At 40.0% G+C, this 18,664-nt stretch overlaps 1 protein-coding gene across 4 annotated transcripts in view; it reads right to left on the bottom strand.

The window, feature by feature from the left end:
- The window catches only part of NFIB (nuclear factor I B), a 230,973-nt gene that overhangs the window by 46,245 nt on the left and 166,064 nt on the right, over positions 1–18,664 (bottom strand). For all 4 annotated transcript variants that reach the window (XM_044272279.1, XM_044272271.1, XM_044272295.1 and 1 more), the window contains 2 exons: positions 16,894–17,022; positions 10,953–11,131 (listed from right to left, as the gene is read on the bottom strand). In XM_044272279.1, coding sequence (XP_044128214.1) covers positions 10,953–11,131; positions 16,894–17,022 — 308 coding nt within the window. The remainder of the gene's footprint in view (positions 1–10,952; positions 11,132–16,893; positions 17,023–18,664) is intronic.

Here is an 18,664-nt window from a genome sequence, read left to right as displayed (position 1 = left end):
TCACTTGAATGGCATAGCTATCTCTATAATCAAGCAATGGTAATGTACGGTAATTACACCACAAAATTGCTGTGGGGACTACAAGACAGCTCAGTTGCTTGTCCTAACAATCTAAAAGAGATCAGTACAAGGCGTGGCTGGGGAAGAACAGTTCATTCTAGGTAAAAACTGGCATGGTATCTGTTATTTCCATCTGTAGTGCTGTTAAACGGGAACCCTTTTTACAGATGCAGATATTTCCGCACGGGAAGGCCGTACATTGTACACAGATGATATTATATTTCATACATTATTTTCTTTCTTAAAAGACCATGTTTCCCTAGTGGAAGAATTACAAAATTTGTAGTGCATGTTTTACATTTATCTATTTATCTTGCTGGCTTTCAATATCCAGGAAAAAAAAGATACGGGCTATTGACAAACAATATATACAAGATAGCTGCAGTCACTACAACAAAACCTTAAAGCTCAGAATCAAATTTTTTAAATTACGTATTTTCCTGTGTATAAGACGACTGGGCGCATAAGACGACCCCCAACTTTTCCGTTTAAAATATAGGGTTTGGGCTATACTCGCTGTAGAAGACTACCCCTGCCTGCCCAGCCCTCCCTGTCTCTAAGACGATCTTCTCCAGTCCAGGGAACTGACCATGGCAGCCAGGGCTTCAGTAGCGTCCTGGCTGCCATGGTAACCCATCTTTTTCTTTTCACATTCCCAGTTTCCACATATAAACTACTAGGGGCTGGGAAAAGATGGTGGATCCATTGCCATGGGGGATCTGTGGATGGCACTGTTATTGGGAGGGATCTGTGGATGGCACTGTTATGGGGAGGGGGATCTGTGGATGACACTGCTATGGGGAGGGGGATCTGTGGATGACACTGCTATGGGGAGGGGGATCTGTGGATGACACTGCTATGGGGGGATCTATAGATGACACTATATAGCATCTTATGCTATATGTGTCATCCACAGATCTCCTCCATAACAGTGTCCCCAATACACCGGCCCCGCCACTCACAGCAGTATAACATCTAAAGACTATTCCTTAACCGGCAGTAACTTGAACTTTAAATCAGCGCTATGATTTTTATTACCTTACAATGAAGCTCCACAGCGCTGATTTAAAGTTCAAGTTACTGCCGGTTGAGGAATAGTCTTTAGATATTATACTGCTAAGTTTCCGCCTCCAGTCCCTCCTCCCTCCCGGCTGATACATCGCTGCACTGTGAACCATTGCAGCCAGCGATGTATCAGGGACTTAACTGCGGCAGTGCGGGAGTGTGCAGGATTTACGGGACCCGCAGGCATAGCGCCTGACCGCCCGCATAGCAACGAAATGGACGATTATTCGATAACTGGATTCGACGACAACGAATCCCGTTATCGAATATTATCGATAAAGTTGATTAATCTATGCAGCCCTACAGTGAATAAATTAAGAGAGGGGCGGCACTGGGATCCAGGATTCGGGGCGCGGCAGCACAGGGGGGAGGGAGGGACTGCTTCCTTCTCCCCTGTGCTGCCTTATACCCGGCGTATAAGACGACCCCCGACTTTTGAAAATAATTTCTAGTGTTAGTAAGTAATCTTATACGATGGAAAATACAGTACTCAAAGTCTAAAATTAATTGTTCCTTCATTTTTTCTTGTATATATAGCAATCACTTGGAGTTGACGAAGTCTGTTACATGCTATGCACATTGATCTGTTCTGCTGACACAAGGCTATAACATATTACTCTGGGCCTTAAAGCCAAATAAACCACATTGCACAGCATGTCTCATCAGATCCTGTGAGACTTTTTACAGCTGTTGGCCCACTTTGCAGCAGATGCTTTGCTTTTTGACCTTTTTGCAGCACTGTCCTCTGTATCACATTATGTACCAAGCCAAGTTTGCCATACTGCCAGCACATATTGCATTCCTGCTGTTGCTACTTGCAGTCCCCCAAACATATTGATCATTAAGCTGATAAAACTGGTCATATGGAGCGTACATTCCAAATATATTTGTGCTTTTCTACATCTGGTAACCTAAATGCACCCTTTATGTTGCTGAATGCTGTGGGCAGTAGTCAAACATAAAGTAATTAATTTACCAATTGATATCTTATTTCTCATCACTTCAGCGTGCTTTAGCAAAATGTGACTAAAACAAATAGGACCCAAGGACACAAAGCTAGGCTAAAGTTTATTTGTACAGAGCAGAGAAAGGTAATAAGAAAGAAGAATCAATCGCATAATGAAGAGATGTAATTAATGCAATTCCAAGGCGCTGTATGTCTAAAAGAGGGGATCAATACATAATATAACACCAAACAAGTACAATGAGCGTGAATTTAATAATAGACTAGTAAAGAGGTGGGTAAGGACCCTGCCCACGAGCGTTTACAATCTACAGGGGAAGGGGGAACAAGATACAGACTATACACAATGATCCAGTGTGTCAGTGTATACTTATGTGTAAATAAGACAAGTTCAGGAGAAGAAAAAAAGTTATAGCTATTAGAAGGTAATGTTGAAAAAATGAAAAAAAATTGCTTGGTCTTTAAGGCCCAAAACAAACTAGTCACTAAAGGGTTAAATATGGAGGTTTTAAACCCTAGTCACAAAATGATGTATTGCTACACAACTATGTATACCTACCAGTCTAGTAATATGTAGAGTGTGTGATATTCCACAGTAAATGGCTTAAGGCCATCTGACCAGGGGGTAGGGGTGTTGTTTGAATGTTTATTTGCAAAAAAATAAAATAAACTATGTCAATATCTAAAAAATAACAATTCTAAAACCCGCCATTTTTTGCACTGGCCACTAAGCATAATAACAGTTGCCACTTCTTGGACTGTACAGATTTTACTACACTTCACTGCATTTATCTGCTTATCATTACAGGCAGGATTAGAATGGCATATATCACCTGTATTCAGAAAACACTTACAATAGGTGATTATCATAGCTTATCTACTCCCTCCTAACCTCTGCACAATGGTCACAGAGCATGCCTAGAAAACTCTACCATAAAAGTCAATAGGGTCCTCTCCGGCCCATGATGGCTGCTGTAAAGTATATCTTTAAACGCTATTAACAACACCTCAAGCAAGTTGGCCACCCCCATAATCATGTTCAGAAAATAGAATTAAATAATCTGAAAAATGCAATCAAAATAAAAACAGATTAGAAAAAAGGATATGTGTCACCATCTGGTTTTAACTGGCAGAACCAATTGACACATTCCCTTTAATGACAATTTAAGTATGCGAGGAAGAAGGCCTATATACAGTAAATGGCTCTGTTGCTGCTGATGTATTATATTAAATAGAAAATAGAATTTTTTGTCACATGTGGGAAATATTTAACATGAAAACACCTTTCTATATGTTTTCATTCTACAGCATCAGCTCCAGTTTTCCTTCATAAAATGAGACTTTAGGTGTCTCCAGCTGAATAGCTACAGTAAGGGGATGTTTTCCCACAACGGATTTTGAGAATGAGCTTAAAAAAATCAGCGTGGAATCCATGCAGATTTTCTGGGCAGTATTGGTACAGTTTTTGGCACATATGTTTTTTTTCCAGCTTCTCATTCATTTGAATGGGAGATTCAGTGCAGATTCCCCTACAAGATAGGGCATGCTGCTTCTTTTTTCCATGCATTTTTTTTAATTGTGGGGAAAAAAAGCTTTTTTGATGCATTTTATGTGCGGATTTCGAACAGAAAACTAGAAAAAAACACCATCAAAAAACCTTGTGTGAACGGGTCCTAAGGTTGATATCACACTGCCCAATCTTCGGGAAGAGTAAGCACCAATGGATCATAACACATCTATCTGTGCTTGTTTGCACCGCCCTGATTACACAGGCATACTGAATGCGGTAGGAACGGTTCTTTCATACCTGATCACACAACCGATGCATACTGAATGCGGTAGGAACAGTTCCTTCATACCTTCTCTTCTATTCATTATCTGCAGCACATTCCTGATTACACAGGCCGATGCATACTGAATGCGGCAGGAACGGCTCCTTCATACCTTCTCTTCTATTCATTATCTGCAGCACATTCCTGATTACACAGGCCGATGCATACTGAATGCGGTAGGAACAGTTCCTTCATACCTTCTCTTCTATTCATTATCTGCAGCACATTCCTGATTACACAGGCCGATGCATACTGAATGCGGTAGGAACAGTTCCTTCATACCTTCTCTTCTATTCATTATCTGCAGCACATTCCTGATTACACAGGCCGATGCATACTGAATGCGGTAGGAACAGTTCCTTCATACCTTCTCTTCTATTCATTATCTGCAGCACATTCCTGATTACACAGGCAGATGCATACTGAATGCGGTAGGAACAGTTCCTTCATACCTTCTCTTCTATTCATTATCTGCAGCACATTCCTGATTACACAGGCCGATGCATACTGAATGCGGTAGGAACAGTTCCTTCATACCTTCTCTTCTATTCATTATCTGCAGCACATTCCTGATTACACAGGCCGATGCATACTGAATGCGGTAGGAACAGTTCCTTCATACCTTCTCTTCTATTCATTATCTGCAGCACATTCCTGATTACACAGGCCGATGCATACTGAATGCGGTAGGAACAGTTCCTTCATACCTTCTCTTCTATTCATTATCTGCAGCACATTCCTGATTACACAGGCCGATGCATACTGAATGCGGTAGGAACAGTTCCTTCATATCTTCTATTCATTATCTGCAGCACATCCCTGATTACACAGGCAGATGCATACTGAATGCGGTAGGAACGGTTCTTTCATACCTTCTCTTCTATTCATTATCTGCAGCACATCCCTGATTACACAGGCCGATGCATACTGAATGCGGTAGGAACAGTTCCTTCATACCTGATTACACAGGCCGATGCATACTCAATGCGGTAGGAACAGTTCCTTCATACCTGATTACACAGGCCGATGCATACTCAATGCGGTAGGAACGGTTCCTTCATACCTTCTCTTCTATTCATTATCTGCAGCACATTACTGATTACACAGGCAGATGCATACTGAATGCGGTAGGAACAGTTCCTTCATATCTTCTCTTCTATTCATTATCTGCAGCACATCCCTGATTACACAGGCCGATGCATACTGAATGCGGTAGGAACGGTTCTTTCATACCTGATCACAAAGGCCGATGCATACTGAATGCGGTAGGAACAGTTCCTTCATACCTTATCTTCTATTCATTATCTGCAGCACATCCCTGATTACACAGGCCATTGCATACTGAATGCGGTAGGAACAGTTCCTTCATACCATCTCTTCTATTCATCATCTGCAGCACATCCCTGATTACACAGCCCGTTGCATACTGAATGCGGCAGGAACGGCTCCTTCATACCTTCTCTTCTATTCCTTATCTGCAGCACATCCCTGATTACACAGGCCGATGCATACTGAATGCGGTAGGAACGGTTCCTTCATACCATTTCTTCTATTCATTATCTGTAGCACATCCCTGATTACACAACCGATGCATACTGAATGTGGTAGGAACGGTTCCTTCATACCTTCTCTTCTATTCCTTATCTGCAGCACATCCCTGATTACACAGGCCGATGCATACTGAATGCGGTAGGAACGGTTCCTTCATACCTTCTCTTCTATTCATTATCTGTAGCACATCCCTGATCACACAACCGATGCATACTGAATGTGGTAGGAACGGTTCCTTCATACCATCTCTTCTATTCATCATCTGCAGCACATCCCTGATTACACAGGTCGATGCATACTGAATGCGGTAGGAACGGTTCCTTCATACCATTTCTTCTATTCATTATCTGTAGCACATCCCTGATTACACAGGTCGATGCATACTGAATGCGGTAGGAATGGTTCCTTCATACCTTCTCTTCTATTCATTATCTGCAGCACATCCCTGATTACACAGGCCGATGCATACTGAATGCGGTAGGAACGGCTCCTTCATACCTTCTCTTCTATTCATTATCTGCAGCACATCCCTGATTACACAGCCCGATGCATACTGAATGCGGTAGGAACGGCTCCTTCATACCTTCTCTTCTATTCATTATTTGCAGCACATCCCTGATTACACAGGCAGATGCATACTGAATGCGGTAGGAACGGTTCCTTCATACCTTCTCTTCCATTCATTATCTGCAGCACATCCCTGATTACACAGGCCGATGCATACTAAATGCCGTAGGAACGGTTCCATCATACCTTCTCTTCTATTCATTATTTGCAGCACATCCCTGATTACACAGGCCGATGCATACTGAATGCGGTAGGAACGGTTCCTTCATACCTTCTCTTCTATTCATTATCTGCAGCACATCCCTGATTACACAGGCCGATGCATACTAAATGCCGTAGGAACGGTTCCATCATACCTTCTCTTCTATTCATTATTTGCAGCACATCCCTGATTACACAGGCCGATGCATACTGAATGCGGTAGGAGCGGTTCTTTCATACCTTCTCTTCCATTCATTATCTGCAGCACATCCCTGATTACACAGGCTGATGCATACTGAATGCGGTAGGAACGGCTCCTTCATACCTTCTCTTCTATTCATTATCTGTAGCACATCCCTGATTACACAGGCCGATGCATACTGAATGCGGTAGGAACAGTTCCTTCATACCTTCTCTTCTATTCATTATCTGCAGCACATCCCTGATTACACAGAGATGTGCTACTGATAATCAGACATCTTTCATCCTGATGAAAGATGCCCATCAGCTGATGAATGAGCATTTGCTTGTTTATCAGCTGATCGATTGCTCGATTAGACAAGCCAATTATCAGAAATAAGCATGCCAATTAATGCTTGTTTCCGATAATTTGCATGCCGACTTTTTTTAATAATGCATTTATAATATTTTGTTAATATTGTAGGGTATGTTGCTTCAACAAAAATGAATGCATCTGCTATGTACCTATATTAAATCAGAGAGGAATCTTTAGCAGTGTCATAGAATTGCTGCAAGAAATCCAAAAGATGTCGAAACAAATCTTTCACATCAAACATAGGTCACTAACACAAAGGCAAAAACAGGTCCTACAGAATAACCATAAAAATAAAAGATTTTATTTGTACAAATTTAATAAGTTCCTTATTTGAAGCCAACATATAGAATATAAACAGTGAGACAATTAGAAAGAGCTCACTGTCTATGAGCTCAAACAATCTGATGGAACTGGGGAGTGACACAATAGGTGCAACAGTGGTATTTTTTGCCCAGAGGTCAGCTCCTTGTGTTGGTAATGGGAAAATAAATAAAACTACAATAACCCAGAACCCAGCCAGTGTCTGATCCAACACAGTTATAAAGTGCAAACTGATGTGGGGTAGCTAGTTCAGGACAAGATGGGGTGCACATGTCTGTATCCAGGTTATATATGGACTATGGATGTGGGACAAAGAAAAAATCCTTAAAGAAAAGAGTTTTCAAGGGATGTTTAAAACTGGGAGCAAGCATAAATGTGGCCATGCACAATAGATGAATGTAGGCTGAATCCGCAGATTTCGTTGGGAACACCCAACCTTCTAATGCACATGGGGTTATCTCGACTCTCCCATGACAGTAGATGTTGGGCAAGGGTAGGGTATGCTAGGTTTCAATATTCCCAATCATTTTCTTCTCAAGAAGGAGATTGTAGAAGGAGAGGCATTTGGAGTGTGATGACCACGCACAGTGAAGAGCTTCGTAGACTAGTGTAATGAGGCCTTAGCATAGACGTATAGACAAAAAGATCAACTTGGCTGCTGTGTTCATGTTGGACTGAACTGAAGTGAACAAAGAAGACTTAACAAGTCAAGGAGGTTACACCCCTATAAGAAGCGCCAAAGCCCAAAGAGTATAACAGAGAAATAATTGTATATGATAGAATGATTAAAAGCTGATTAGCTGTAAATGAGATTGGGCATTCCCCCTATTCAGGGTGACCAAAAAGGAAGAGAGTGAGTGGACAATAAACACACCACTATAAGAAACCTATAATCACAATTTGTGGAATTAATCACATATAATAGCCATATGACGGTATATTGAAGTAGCCAAAGAAAATAATCAACTCACTTCATGGGGGGTGGCCAGCTGGATAAACTCAAGACACCAGCATGGACCAATAACCCCCCAGCCAGGAGCGCTTGTGGAGTCTTCAAAACTGATAGTTGCCCAGTTGGAAAGAAAAGGCTTCACCTCAGTATTGTTGTTGAAGGCTTTGGCTTCTTTAATGTAGAAAACTGGTTCATAAAAAGGCTCAACGCGTTTCAGGGTGTGCAAACCCCTTCATCAGGAGCAAATACAGATAAAAAAATGCCTAAGATTGTTATTGTTATCTTTTTTATCTGTACTTTCTCCTGATGAAGGGGTTTGCACACCCCGAAACGCGTTGAGCCTTTTTATGAACCAGTTTTCTACATTAAAGAAGCCAAAGCCTTCAACAACAATACTCAGGTGAAGCCTTTTCTTTCCAACTGGGCAACTATCAGTTTTGAAGACTCCACAAGCGCTCCTGGCTGGGGGGTTATTGGTCCATGCTGGTGTCTTGAGTTTATCCAGCTGGCCACCCCCCGTGAAGTGAGTTGATTATTTTCTTTGGCTACTTCAATATACCGTCATATGGCTATTATATGTGATTAATTCCACAAATTGTGATTATAGGTTTCTTATAGTGGTGTGTTTATTGTCCACTCACTCTCTTCCTTTTTGGTCACCCTGAATAGGGGGAATGCCCAATCTCATTTACAGCTAATCAGCTTTTAATCATTCTATCATATACAATTATTTCTCTGTTATACTCTTTGGGCTATGGCGCTTCTTATAGGGGTGTAACCTCCTTGACTTGTTAAGTCTTTTTTGTTCACTTCCTTTTACACACTGATCTCTTTTAGTGTGGACACCCCTTTCAGCTGCCTACCCTTGATACACCAGTTTTCTTGCTTCTGTTTTCTCCTGTTCTCCATCCACTGGCGCCTCAAGTTATATCCTATCTCTTGGAGTCATCCACTAGATTGGATTAACCCTCGCTTTTTTTCTTTCTCTCTATACCCGGGCTGAACTGAAGCCAGTGGTGGAATGTTAATTAGTAGAAAGTTACAGTAGTCAAAATGACAAATGATCAGAGCTAGGATTAGTGCTTAAGAAGTGTCACTGGTGAGGTAGAGATGAATACCAGAGATGTTTTCTAGGTGAGGGTGAGAGGATTAGGCAATGCATTAAGCATGTATTATTTGCTTTAAGGCGCTGATGGAACTAGCTGAACATAACTCAATGAGACTCTGCTCACATTTGCTGTTTAATAACTGCAGAAAACTTAAAGGAGTTATCCCATGATTAATGTAAAAAATGAAAATCATACATCATATAGTATATGAAAATATCTTTCTAACAAAGCTAGAACCAGCCCTGTACCTCACATGGATCAGAGATCTCCCCATTCATTGCTCTGATAGATTTATTTTAAGTTGACAGATCAAGGGGAGTGTCTTTTCTGCTGCAGCTAAGGGTGTGCGTCTGAGCTCTCCCTATCACAACTTAGGAGGAAGTTGGAGGACGAAACTCAGCATGTGCGGCCATCTTACTGAGCAGGACAAAGAAATAATAAACAAAACAAACAGCAGATACATTTTACTACAGTTTTTAATTCTATGCAATTATAAAAGTATTCAGATCCCGGTGCTAATAAATGTAAAATATTATTTGTGGGAAAACCCCTTTAAGGATAATATCAACTGCTAAAGATAGGTGTAATCCAACCATATTTTCTTGTAGTCAGTAAATTTATACTAAGGCTAAAGAAGCACCCTCAAGTTCAAGACATTTTTAGCTTCAGATTTTCCAATTCACAGGCTACTCTTCTGCCATCTAAAATGGCCCCGCCACTTTTGTCTGCCTGAATGTCTGATGCATGCTGTGAATTGGTAGCCCAAGAGACTTCCTGCTGCTGTTGGATGGGTCAAAATTGCTCAAGTGAACAGTGCTGGCCAATCCAAGAACAGGGCTGGACAAGTAGGAAGTGTCTTGGACTACCAGTGCACTGTGTGCATCAGTTACTTTGCAAAGTAGTACAGCCATCTTGGATGGCAGAGTAGGAGCCCGGAAAATGGAGGATCTGAAACTAAAAAGATTAAAGGTAGGGCACCAAGTAAGTGTATTGTTCATTCCCCAGTCAATGTAATTTTAACTGTTGCGGGAGCCAAAGTTCCCCTCTTGCAAGTGCCCCAGCCCGCTTTCATGAAGAGCCCAAGCCCACCTCCACTCAAGTTCCGAGTGCTGCCTCTTGCGCCTTCATGTCTGCTCTCTCCTCTGCAATTTAATGATATGCACAAAACTGCTCATCTGGTCATCATGTGAGTTGCCGAAATATTGCGCATATGCAGAGCAGTTGAGTTTTGTGCAGATCATGACATCGCAGAGGAGGGGTAGACATGAAGGAGCAAGGGGCGGCACTGGGAACATGAGTAGAGGCAGGCTTGGGCTCTTAATGGAGGCAGGCTTGGGTTCCTACAACTGTTATTCACTCCCCGCCTGTCACTTGGATGGCTAATTAGCATATACTAGAAACTTGATTATCTGCCGATCGGAAAAAGCGGCACAAACAGCGATACTAAGGTATAGATGTGATTATAGCAAACTGAACTAGAATGCATTGCTATTTGTAACATACTGGAAATAGGAGACAGATTCCCTTCTACCATCTAAAATGCCCCACCTCCGGCAGTCCATGTACCTAGAATGAAATCTATGCTAGTTTGTAGCTGTGTAAATTTCAGTCATCATTTACACCAGAAATCTAGTGTAAATGATGATAGACCTCTTCATGATCAGACTTCTTTATGGTATTTTGTCTATGATGATCACTGACTGCATTAAAAATAACATACTTTCACAATCTGTTATCCACAAACATAATCAGTATAATCAGAAATTCCCATTACCTGGCTTGTTTGCGGGCTGGACGGGTCATAAGAAGGAACATAGTTCTTCAGGGGATCCTGAGGGTTCAGGTGTGGAGGATATCGAATTGTTGGATGAGAAAAGTAGGAACTTGGGGCGGGAGGAAGAATAGCTTGTGTTGCAAATGGCAGAGGGGAAGGTGAAGTCCTGGTTGAGATGACTGTCAACACAGAAGAAAAAAAAAAGTTGATGGTATGTTAGCATTTTGTTTTGTCTCTACAGAGCTGTGAGCCTGACCCACCTGAACTTGTGAAAACACTCCCCCAAACACTTGTAATTCATCTTCTACAACATGCACTTGATTATTTTCCCGGCTGTACTAGCAATTCAAATGAAGTCCAAATACCAGACATCCCCTGAGAGCTAACAGCCCAAGTTTCCCAGATCAAGCTGCTCAAAGTCTTGTTTAGCTTTCAAGAATTACACCATTCTCTGATTTAGCATTGCTTGAAATAAAAGCATTATTCCCAGAAAGAAAGCATTTTTTACTGGTTAAGTATTTTCTCCAGAGTCTTTAAAGATAACAAAACCCACATTTTTGAGTTCCTTCACATTACACTGAGAAATAAGTCATCATCAACTCCTAATGACTTTTGGCTGCAATGGACCACTACATACCTGTAAGACTTATGGGATACTAGAGCAGGCAAGGATGATGGGAATCAGTCTCTGTGCTATGTAGAAATAGTTTGAACACTAAGAATATATTTGACAATGCATGCTTCCCTAGACCTCCTCATCGTATCCACATCACTGACATTTAGAAGCAAAAGCTTTTCAAAAAGAAGTAAATTATCATTTTTAAATGAAAACTCTGTCTATTTTCATAGTGCAGATAGGGAAACTGTTTGTTTTTTTGCCACATCAAAATGTATTTAATTCATTTCTTTAGAGAAATTATCATAAATTGCTAACAGATTGTGTTTTATTAAGAGAATCAATATGAGGAAGAATGAAACAAATTGTATTCTAATCAAACCAAATATTTGTCCCAGATCCTTTCTAAGTATGTAAGTTGATTTGCCTGATAATGATAATTTCCATATTTCAGCTTCACTGTGTTTTTTTTTTAAAGTGCTATGTTAATGGCTTAATCTAAGAGCTTGATAACTGTGTCAAGCTGTCACTCAACAGTAGGCTCCGCATCTGTAGTACTTAGCCGAAAATAAGATCACTAAAATGAAGCTCTGCCTGTGCTCTGTAGTTGGAATGGTCATTCTTGGCCTCACACATGTGAACCCGTATAAATAGTCTTTTCTGAGGTATCAATATCATGCAGAAGTTGCGTGATGCTGGTATAATATACATTATTTTATGGTTTTAAACATAAAAAAAACTGTATGCTTATGAACAGGGATGGCCTTAGGCTGGATGATGTCCTGTGCAGAACTTTCTCTTCATGCCTTCCTTTAAGATGGACCAAATAGTGCCCAAATAATACAATCATACAGTGTGCAAATAACATTGCTAGACAGTTGCAAGTGCCCTGCCAAACCAATAAACTAGAGAATGAAGCCCCCCCTTCTATAATGAATACAGATGCAACCTGTGCAGCTCCACTGGTCACACACCCATAAAAACAACCATGTCTATGGCAACCAATAATAAAGGCCAAAAGTATACAAGGTGTAAAGCAAACACTGCACGTACATTCTTTCAGATTTTGTCTGCCAATAGCTATTATACCTAGGTAAATGTGAGGTGATATGCCCCTTACAGTTAAGAAGCCCTGTCCTTCTGCTATACAGTACAGACCAAAAGTTTGGAGACACCTTCTCATTCAAAGTGTTTTCTTTATTTTCATGACTATGAAAATTGTAGATTCACACTGAAGGCGTCAAAACTATGAATTAACACATGTGGAATTATATACATAACAAAAAAGTGTGAAACAACTGAAAATATGACTGTGGAGGCCAGGTCATCTGGCACAGCACCCCATCACTCTCCTTCATGGTCAAATAGCCCTTACACAGCCTGGAGGTGTGTTTGGGGTCATTGTCCTGTTGAAAAATAAATGATGGTCCAACTAAACGCAAACCGGATGGAATAGCATGCCGCTGCAAGATGCTGTGGTAGCCATGCTGGTTCAGTATGCCTTCAATTTTGAATAAATTCCCAACAGTGTCACCAGCAAAGCACCCCCACACCATCACACCTCCTCCTCCATGCTTCACGGTGGGAACCAGGCATGTAGAGTCCATCCGTTCACCTTTTCTGCGTCGCACAAAGACACGGTGGTTGGAACCAAAGATCTCAAATTTGGACTCATCAGACCAAAGATTTCCACTGGTCTAATGTCCATTCCTTGTGTTCTTTAGCCCAAACAAGTCTCTTCTGCTTGTTGCCTGTCCTTAGCAGTGGTTTCCTAGCAGATATTCTACCATGAAGGCCTGATTCACACAGTCTCCTCTTAACAGTTGTTCTAGAGATGTGTCTGCTGCTAGAACTCTGTGTGGCATTGACCTGGTCTCTAATCTGAGCTGCTGTTAACCTGCGATTTCTGAGGCTGGTGACTCGGATGAACTTATCCTCCGCAGCAGAGGTGACTCTTGGTCTTCCTTTACTGGGGCGGTCCGCATGTGAGCCAGTTTCTTTGTAGCGGTTGATGGTTTTTGTGACTGCACTTGGGGACACTTTCAAAGTTTTCCCAATTTTTCGGACTGACTGACCTTCATTTCCTAAAGTAATGATGGCCACTCGTTTTTCTTTACTTAGCTGCTTTTATTTTGCCACAATACAAATTCTAACAGTCTATTCAGTAGGACTATCAGCTGTGTATCCACCTGACTTCTCCACAAGGCAACTGATGGTCCCAACCCCATTTATAAGGCAAGAAATCCCACTTATTAAACCTGACAGGGCACACCTGTGAAGTGAAAACCATTTCAGGTGACTACCTCTTGAAGCTCAACAAGAGAATGCCAAGAGTGTGCAAAGCAGTAATCAAAACAAAAGGTGGCTACTTTGAAGAACCTAGAATATGACATATTTTCAGTTGTTTTACACTTTTTTGTTATGTATATAATTACACGTGTTAATTCATAGTTTTGAAGCCTTCATTGTGAATCTACAATTTTCATAGACATGAAAATAAAGAAAACTCTTTGAATGAGAAGGTGTGTCCAAACTTTTGGCCTGTACTGTATGTGCAATTGTGAGAGCAAACTAAATCAATAAATGAAACTCTCAATTAGTAAACAGCCTATGGATTATACATATTTTCATCACAGTTGCTATATTTTAAAATCATCTCACAAATAATGTGGGGTTTCAAAGAATACGGTCGTGAACTAAGCAGATTTCAGAGATAATCACTGAACACAGGTGAATGCCCCAAGTTACAAGTGAATGCGATATCCATAGGTTAGCCAAAATTCTACTTGGCACAGAGCCTTGAAAGAAAAATGAAGTTAACTTAATGAAGTAAACTGTGCAAAGATATTCCCATACTCATTAAACAGAAACATATGTGTAACTTCATTCATCCACTGTACCTGAAATAACTCCAGTTAATGTACAGCGTGCTGCACTGACCTCAAGAAATGACAGAGATTTCTAGTTTTAAGCAGCATGTGCATTACAATGGGTGGACTTAAGCTACTTTCACACTTGCGGCAGAGTGATCCGGTAATGAGTTCTGTCGCCGGAACTGCCTGCCGGATCCGGCAATCTGCATGCAATCGGACAGCATTTGTAGATGGATCCAGATGCGGATCCGTCTTACAATTGCATTGCAAGAACAGATCCGTCTCTCCAGATGTCATCCTGAGAAACGGATCCATTATATATATTTTTTTCACATTTTTACCGGTCTGCGCATGCGCAGACCGGAAGGACGGGTCTGGCATTGTGGTATTTTTAATTTCAATGTAAATTAATGCCGGCATTCCAGCAACTGATCCAGAGTTTTGGACAGAGATAATACCGCAGCATGCTGCAGTATTTCCTCCATCCAAAACGCCATTCAGTGACTGAACTGAAGAAATCCTGATGCATCCTGAATGTATTTCTCTCCATTCAGAATTCATAGGGATGAACCTGTTCAGTTATTTTCCGGTATTCAGCCCCTATGATGGAACTCAGTGTGAACGCTAGTGTGAAAGTACCCTTAGTGAAATGTAGCCTTTCACTCCAAGCAAGTATGCAAAGTAAAGAAAGAAATGTGTCCTGCCTTAAAATATCTAACTATGAAGTTGCATTTTCATGTAGCCATTACTTTTTCTATGCTAATAAAAGCCAAATTTAATAAAAAATTGCTTTAAGTAAACAAAATGATTTTTCTAAGTTTGTCAAATTCATAGTCCATAGTTTCCTATGTAAGAAGAGAAAGAATTCGCTAAAGGGGTTCTCTGGGAATTAATAAAATAAAATTAAACTATTTAAATATTACTTTATTATAAATACATTCCCAAATACATTCCATTAGTTATAATGGCTCAATTTGTCTTGGAAGCAAACTTCAGGAGAAATAAAATGGCCGCCGTCCTATTAGTACACACAAAACCTGTCCTAATTACACAGTAGGACAATTTACTTCACTGAGCTAAAGAGCTACCTCATCCTCCTCTCCTACTTGTCAGGGATTATTCTCCTAAATACAGCTGATAAGATCCTCAGCTGAATCTCTATAGCAAAGGAGTTGATGAGGAGACATAAAGTACAGAGGAAGTACAGAACAGACTGTGGTAATGTGGGACTGTGGTAATGCAGCTGACTACATACAAGTGCTGCTGCTCATTAACTACAACTCCACCCTCCTCTCTGTACTTCATGTCTCCTCATCAACTCCATTCCTACAGAGATTCAGCTGAAAATCGTATCAGCTGTATTCAGGATCATAATCCCTGACAAGTAAAATAGAGAGAAGGCGGAGGCAGCTCTTTATGGAAGTGTTCTGAAGTAACTTGTCCTGCTGCATGATTAGGACAGGTTTTGTATGTACTAATAAGACGGCGGCCATTTTATTTTCCCTAATGATTGCTCCCTCGACAAAATGAACCATTATAATTAATGAAAATTATTTGGGGAATGTATCTATAATAAAATAATAAGCTGTATTCAGGATTATAATCTCTGACAAGTAGAGCACAGAAGAGGCTAGGAAGGCTCTCTATTTCAGTGTTCTGAGGTAACTGTCCAGCTATGTAATCATTACAGCTTTTGTGTGTATTCACAGGATGGAAGCCATTTTATTTCCCCTGATGATTGCTCCCTAGACAAAATGAACCATTATAATCAATGAAAATTATTTGGAGAATGTATTTATAATAAAATAATCAGCTGTATTCAGGATTATAATCTATGACAAGTAGAGCACAGAGGAGGCTAGGAAGGCTCTCTATTTCAGTGTTCTGAAGTAACTCGTCAAGCTATGTGATCAGTACAGCTTTTGTGTGTATTCACAGGATGGAAGCCATTTTATTTCCCCTGATGATAGGCAAAGCGAGCCATCATAACTAACAAAAGGTATTTGGGAATATATTTTTAATAAAGTAATATTAAAGTTTTTTTTTTTCTTAAATTTTATTAATTCACAAAGAACCCCTTGTGGGTGACCGCTTAAAATGTAGTAATTGACATATCTACTAGACTCTAAAAATGGTGCAAGTAACAAAAGTATATGTTTCTTTTGTATATGGAGAAGAGGAGTTACTCCCAGTCTTTTAGTGATTAAAATTCTCCCAGGGGCTCTACTCCCTGCAAAAGACAGCCAAACAAGACAATGCCAGCATACATCAGTGCCCTTCATAATTCTCTCCTGATTCAGGTACAAATTTTAAAAGCAATAAGATTAAGAACACATTATAAAAGCAATAGTGCTTACTTCATTTAATCAGGATTATTCATTAAGACCTTTTCTAGCCATTCACATAACATGGGTAGGGAAACTGGACTATATGACAGTATTGTTGCCCTTACCACTATGTCCTACTCCCGGAATCCCTGGATGATGATGCTGGGGAAAAGTGCTGAGTCTCGAAGAATCCTGTGGAGATGTCGGACTAAACAATGGCTTTTCAGGTTTCTTCATTGTTGGGGAGGACATATCTGTTTAAAGTAATACAACAAGGTATCAGGATCCAAGCAGATAAGGAGAGCGTATCAATCATAACGAGACCTATTATGTTTATATTGCTGTGGCTTATATTCTTAAATAAATAATTATCCCATAGTCTAGTCACAGGTCCTCACTATCCCCAGTACTCAATTCTGAGGGCACTAAGGACACTTAGTGCTAGTCACAGCTATGTGTCCTTCTTGTTTTAGTAATCAGACTTCAATGCAATAGGCGGACAAAGAAGCAAAAATGACTGGCCTCTACACGAAAACTTCAATAACACTTTGCTTGTCTTTAGTCCATAAACCAAAATCACATTCCATTCATACCAGACAGGCAAATCATTGGAGTAATTAATGTATCCATTATTTTCCAGATACTATGAATTGCACTAAGTATACGCCATATCTCAAATTTTTTCAGCCAATAATATGAACACTTTTATTGTGAATAAGCGATTGCTAATACGTTTTCTACTTTTACTACACCTTGCTACTTTAGACAAAAAATTGGGTGAATCACTGTTTTCCCTTCATTCACAAAATATAAGAAGCATGTAGCCCAATTTACCTCATCAAGATATAATACTAAAATAAAAGAAGCACACATTCTGTCCAAAGTCTGTCAATCATTTGCATGTTAAAAAGAAATAGAAATAAAGCAAACATACAACTGTAATGATATGCATAGTGACACAGAGAATCAATCAGTTTTGTTGCAAGGCACTTAAACATACAAAGCCCTCATGGAAGGACTGGAGCAGTGGAGAGGCCCAACATAATAAAGTCTTTGTATTTAGCACTGCATGAATTATCTTCAAGTCCTGAGTTCTGCCAACTAACCATCAAAATGGTTGGTTCTCCTCAGCTGGCACATTGCTCAAGCCTGAGATACCAATGAGATATACCATAAATGCACCTTATGGATATTTATTTTAATGAAAGTGAAACGTTTGAGTTGGATAGAAACAGTGCTTAGAATAGTTGAGAAACTGTCAAAAAATGTGCTGATGTGTGTCTTTAGATCAGTGTGTCCATCTAAGGTTCTATTCACAGCATATACAAGCACTACATTGGGTGTATAATCCTGAAAACGAAACATTTCTATACTGATAAACATGATAAACATGAGGCAGTATTATTTCAGGCACACACAAAAAAACATACACTACAAAACAAAACACAGTGTCTTTCAAAAATGCCATTCATTCTTGTATCTTTCAAGGATATTCTTTCCAGCTCCCAATTTCCAGGGAATATAACATTTATTATCATAATTTTGATGCACTTTACCAATACTTAAAAGGAAAATATACACTAGTTATTAGTTAGTTTTCTGTTCCTTCCAATTTTCTGAAGTTTACACTGGCATAAGTTCTTTGTGTTTGATACATTTGTTTCTGTATGAGTTTACTGGAGCAGATGACACAAACTACAACGACTTCTCCACTGGCCAAAATCATTACTGCTCTGTAACTCATCGCTATGCTTTCTTTTCATTTTGAATCTCATATCTTCCACCCACTGTAATAAATCAAATATTGTCAGCCCTTTTAAGATATATATATTAAGTATACATACTGTATACAGTTGACATAGCTGAAAGAAAAGGAAACTTCAATTGAAGTAACTG

Source organism: Bufo gargarizans, chromosome 1 (assembly GCF_014858855.1).
Source record: "Bufo gargarizans isolate SCDJY-AF-19 chromosome 1, ASM1485885v1, whole genome shotgun sequence".
NCBI lineage: Eukaryota > Metazoa > Chordata > Amphibia > Anura > Bufonidae > Bufo > Bufo gargarizans.
Note: the sequence above shows the minus strand (reverse complement) of the source record. Positions and strands in the feature narration are given on the sequence as shown.